The sequence below is a fragment of the Mercenaria mercenaria genome, chromosome 12, assembly GCF_021730395.1.
Source record: "Mercenaria mercenaria strain notata chromosome 12, MADL_Memer_1, whole genome shotgun sequence".
NCBI classification, from domain to species: domain Eukaryota; kingdom Metazoa; phylum Mollusca; class Bivalvia; order Venerida; family Veneridae; genus Mercenaria; species Mercenaria mercenaria.
Genome location: NC_069372.1, coordinates 51,942,457 through 51,947,741, shown reverse-complemented (window position 1 = coordinate 51,947,741; position 5,285 = coordinate 51,942,457). Strand labels below are relative to the sequence as shown.

The following is a 5,285-nucleotide window of genomic DNA, read 5'->3' as shown; positions in this document are numbered from 1 at the left end:
GTCAAATAATGACCTAGTTTTTGAAGGCATGTGACCCAGTTTTATATTTGACCTAGATATCATCAAGGTGAACATTCTCACCAATTTTCATGAAGATCTTAGGGAGGTCACAAGGTTTTTCTATTTTTAGACCTACTGACCTACTTTTTGACCGCACGTGACCCAGTTTCGAACTTGATCTAGATATCATCAAGGTGAACATTCTCATCAATTTTCATGAAGATCCATTGAAAAATATGGCCTTTAGAGAGGTCAAAATGTTTTTCTATGTTTAGACCTAGTGACCTAGTTTTTGACCGCAGTTGACCCGGTTTCAAGCTTGACCTAGATATCATCAAGATGAACATTCAGACCAACTTTCATACAGATCCCATGAAAAATATGGCCTCTAGAGTGGTCAAAAGGTTTTTCTATTATTTGACCTACTGACCTAGTTTTTGACCGCTTGTGACCCAGTTTCGAACTTGGCCTAGATATCATCAAGATAAACATTCTGACCAATTTTCATGCAGATCCCATGAAAAATATGGCCTCTACAGAGGTCACTAGGTTTATCTATTATTTGACCTACTGACCTAGTTTTTGACCGCACATAACCTAGTTTCAAACTTGACCTAGATATCATCAAAATGAACATTCTGACCAATTTTCATGCAGATCCCATGAAAAATATTACCTCTAGAGAGGTGACAAGGTTTTTGTATTATTTGACCTAATAACCTACTTTTAGACCGCACGTGACCCAGTTTCAAATTTCATTTAGATATCATCAAGTTGAACATTCTGACCAATATTCATGAAGATACATTGAAAAATATGGCCTCTAGGGAGGTCACAAGGATTTTCTATTTTTAGATCTACTGACCTAGTTTTGGACCGCAGTTGACCCAGTTTCGAACTTGACCTAGATATCATCAAGATGAACATTCTGACCAATTTTCATGCAGATCCCATGAAAAATACGGCCTCTACAGAGGTCAGAATGTTTTTCTATTATTTGACCTACTGACCTAGTTTTGGACTGAACATGACCCAGTTTCGAACCTTACCTAGACATCATCCAGATGAACATTCTGATTAATTTTCATGAAGATCTTGTGAAAAATATGGCCTCTAGAGAGGTCACAAGGCTTTTCTATTATTTGACCTACTGACCTAGTTTTTGACCGCAGTTGACCCAGTTTCAAACTTAATCTAGATATCATTAAGATGAACATTCTGACCAACTTTCATGCAGATCCCATGAAAAATATGGCCTCTACAGAGGTCACAAGGTTTTTCTATTATTTGACCTACTGACCTAGTTTTGGAACGGACGTGACCAAGTTTCGAACTTGATCTAGATATCATCAAGATGAACATTCTGACCAATTTTCATAAAGATCTTACGAAAAATATGGCCTCTAGAGAGGTCACAAGGTTTTTCTATTTTCAGACCTACTGACCTAGTTTTTGACCGCACGTGACCCAGTTTCGAACTTGACCTAGATATCATCAAGATGAACATTCTGACTAATTTTCATAAAGATCCCATGAAAACTGTGTCCTCTAGAGTGGTCACAAGCAAATGTTTACGTACGGACGCACGGACGGACGGACGACGGACGCTGCGTGATCATAAAAGCTCACCTTGTCACTTTGTGACAGGTGAGCTAACAAGCAAATCAAAGCCCTATATTAAATTCTAAACTTGTGCATTTACATAAAACTGGAGAGTTCATTACAGATAAAAGATTAGGTAAAGATTAATTTATATATAAACTGTAGGTATTTTATCAGACTTAATTAATTTCTGAATATTCTGCTCCCCAAAGATTGTGAAATTGGTGACTTTTATACTGGTACTCAAAGAATGTATATTTTAAAGATGACCTCTAAAATAAGTATGCGACACCCCTACTATGTTATAATACTATACAACATTTTACGGCCGTAATAAGCGTGTCGTTTCATAATATCCAACTGTATATTTTTATATTTCGTCCAGTCCCTGAGCACCTCCCGTATGCAAAAAAGTCTACTGGCTAATTTGTGATGGCTTTTTGTGAGTGCAATGTATGTCGTAAATGACAATTTGGTCCTTTCGGTTTGCCAAGTTTCAAATCTTTATTTTTAAGGTCCGGCCTGGCCCATAATAATAGCATCAGATTTAAAAACATAAACGAGAAACATAAGTTTCATAGTGTTCGCGTCACGAAGGCAATCAGTACTTGACGGAAATCGGCTCGGAGAAAATAAAAATAAACACAAGTCTGTATGAAACTACCAGAATTTTTAGGTAATAGGTAGTCAACTATTGTTGCGCAGTTGAACAGGACTTTTAAAACCATCATATACACACGACCGGACATTAATTTTATGCACTAAAATTTTTTGATTTTAAGAAATAGTGGGACTTTAAATTCCCTGTTGCTACTACATAAATGAATTTGATAGTGTAAAATGAGGTAAATCCCCATTTACATGCTTGCAATCCTTTACAGCCAATTTAAAGCAGGAAGTACCTAATAATATGCAAAATCAGACAGACCATGTGCTATGACTGACATAATAGGAAGTTTTGTAAATAGCTTAAAAAAATATTTGTGCATTTTATAGGAATATGGCTTTTGAGTTAATTGTATTATTAATGCTAATTAAGCTGTCAATTATAGTTTCTTTAAAGGAGTACTATGATACAATGAACACAACACTGAAATGTAACTATATTCCAAAAGATATTCCAAATGGAATTTCCTTTGTACACATCCTGGATTTTAAAGAACAAAATCAAATCTTTGAAGTGAACAGTTCACACTTTGAGACTGATAACTGGAGAAGGGTCAAATCACTTGAGTTAACATACACTGTAAGTGAATATATTTCTTCAATTATTCTAAAGTCAAAATGTTTCCATGGATTAAAAACCCTTCAAGAGCTACATATACATCTGATGACAGGAATTAAACTTGATCCGAATGCCTTTACCGGACTGGACACCCTGAAGTTGTTAGACATGTCCGGATGTGTAAGGTTGAGTCTCACTGCATTAGTGCGAAGTATAAACGGAAAGGGTATATTACCCAGCTTAGAAAATTTGAATGTGTCATATTTAAATCTCTACAGGGAACCAAATAAATTCGGCACAAAATTGGCACAAGCACTGCAAGATAAAAATGTTACATCTCTAGATTTTAGCTACACAAGGATCTCTGAAATAAATTTAACAGCCCTGTTAAATTCTATGAAACACTTGAAAAATGTGAACATATCACATTGTACAGTATCACATGTGACTATAGATAAAAGCACTGATGTCTGTAAATTTATGCATCTACATGTTTTGGATTTTAGTCATACACGCCTGCTTTGGGATATTCCATCTCAAATCAAAATATACAATAAGATATGGCATTCATCAGATTTATCTGACGATTCTAATTATATACTTTCTCCTAAAGTTGTAAATTTTAGTAGTATAAGCATCTCAGGAAGTGGCCAGTTGTGGATAATTAATAGTACTGGGCAAGTAAACATACCCTTGGAATGGCACAGTCAAGAACTGATTCTTCGACAAAATAACATCAAATATCTAGATATTCAGATGCAGTGCAACATTTATGCAGCATTTACCTTTAAACATATAGATCTAGCTGAGAATGGACTAGAATTCCTTCATCCAAGTATGACTGCCTGTTTCCCAAATCTTGAAAGGATAGATCTATCAAGAAATCAGCTTTATAAAATGGTTCAAGAACATCACATGTTTTTTAAGCAATTATATGTTTCCCTGCACCATTTAAAAATGATTAAGTTATCAACAAACTTTCTGACAAGCATACCGAAAGATACTTTTATTCAGAATTATGACCTTGAAAAGATTGATCTTTCACACAATAACCTTGGACAGGTGACTTTTACTCTGCAACATCTAAAAAAACTGAAAGTGCTTGATCTTCGAAATAACAGGATAAAGATTCTGAATGGAATTTCCATGAATAACTTGGAATCCATGAACACAAGGGTACCCAAACTGGGAGATATAAGAACATCTGTACAACTGGAGTCTAACCCTATTTCATGTTCAAAGTGTGAGGCAAAAACGTTCATCAGCTGGCTTACAAGCACTAAATCTGTTGACATTCCAACATCGAATCTTAGATGTATTACCGAGAGTGGCTCAACACAAAACATCAACTATCGTACACCAGAACTAGTACAGGGCATATGTAATAAGAAGACAGTTATAATTTCTATAAGCACATCAGTGGGACTGATTGCTTTTATTGCAGTGGTAACTGTGACAATAACGTACAAATGTAAAAAATGGGCAAGAAATAAAGCCAAAAGGATGAAATTTTTAATGAATTTGCATGCAGGTCAAGGTCAATATGAATTTGCTGCTTTTTTATCACACAGCAGTGATGACACAGATTTTGTAGAGAATTATCTGCTGGATAAGTTGAATGAAAATCTGCAACTTATGACAGGTATAGACAGAAACCTAGTCTGCACTGGAGACGCATACCTGCGACCAGGTTTCCTGATTCTCGACGAAGCTGCTCGATGTATAGAGCGAGCATCAGCTTTCATTGTTGTGGTGTCTGATAGTTACTGCACCAGCGCTTACTGCCACAATGAGATAGACCTGGCAAATCGTCTAAACAAACCTATCATACTTATGATTAAAGGTCATGTGGATGAAAACCTGATGATGCCCACTATGAAAATGCTCTTCAAGAGTAATGTTAGAGTATTATGGACACTTGAAAACAATGAGTATATATTAAAAACAACATGGGAAAATGTATGCGCATCTGTATTAGACCTCATAGCTCAAAACGAAAATAGAGAATTGCTCCAGCAAGCCCTGTTTAGAGGACAGTTATACTCTAACCACCAACTTGAGTAATTGGGTTTACTTTTTGGCTTTGTACATTTTTTCCAGAGTAAATTTAAGACATTTTCTTTTTGCAAAAATATTAATTTGGTTTTACTTTTGCTTATTAAAGATAAAAACATGTCTTCGACTGAAGTACATAAATAAATTTGCATATACTGTCCTATACCTCTCTCTTCTGTCTCTGGTCCTGATAAAATTTCTCCAAGACTTCTCCACAGAAAGATAGCCCCAATCATGATAAAAACATTCCATCTATCTCTTGAAACAGGTCAAGTCCCTAAAGACGAAATATATTCTTGTCTCAAATATCGTTTTTCACTTTGACAGAAATGATCTCCTCCTTCAGGTCAAATCATAGACTCATAAGTTTAACACAAAAGGTATATGACAAACTTGAGAATGG

The 5,285-nt window shown here is 35.5% G+C and overlaps 1 protein-coding gene across 1 annotated transcript; it reads left to right on the top strand.

The window, feature by feature from the left end:
* Nucleotides 1-2,602: 2,602 nt before the first annotated feature.
* On the top strand, nucleotides 2,603-4,891 carry LOC123533355 (toll-like receptor 1). Its single transcript, XM_045314998.2, has one exon. The coding sequence runs from the start codon at nucleotides 2,603-2,605 to the stop codon at nucleotides 4,889-4,891; it is 2,289 nt and encodes a 762-aa protein (XP_045170933.2).
* Nucleotides 4,892-5,285: the final 394 nt, after the last annotated feature.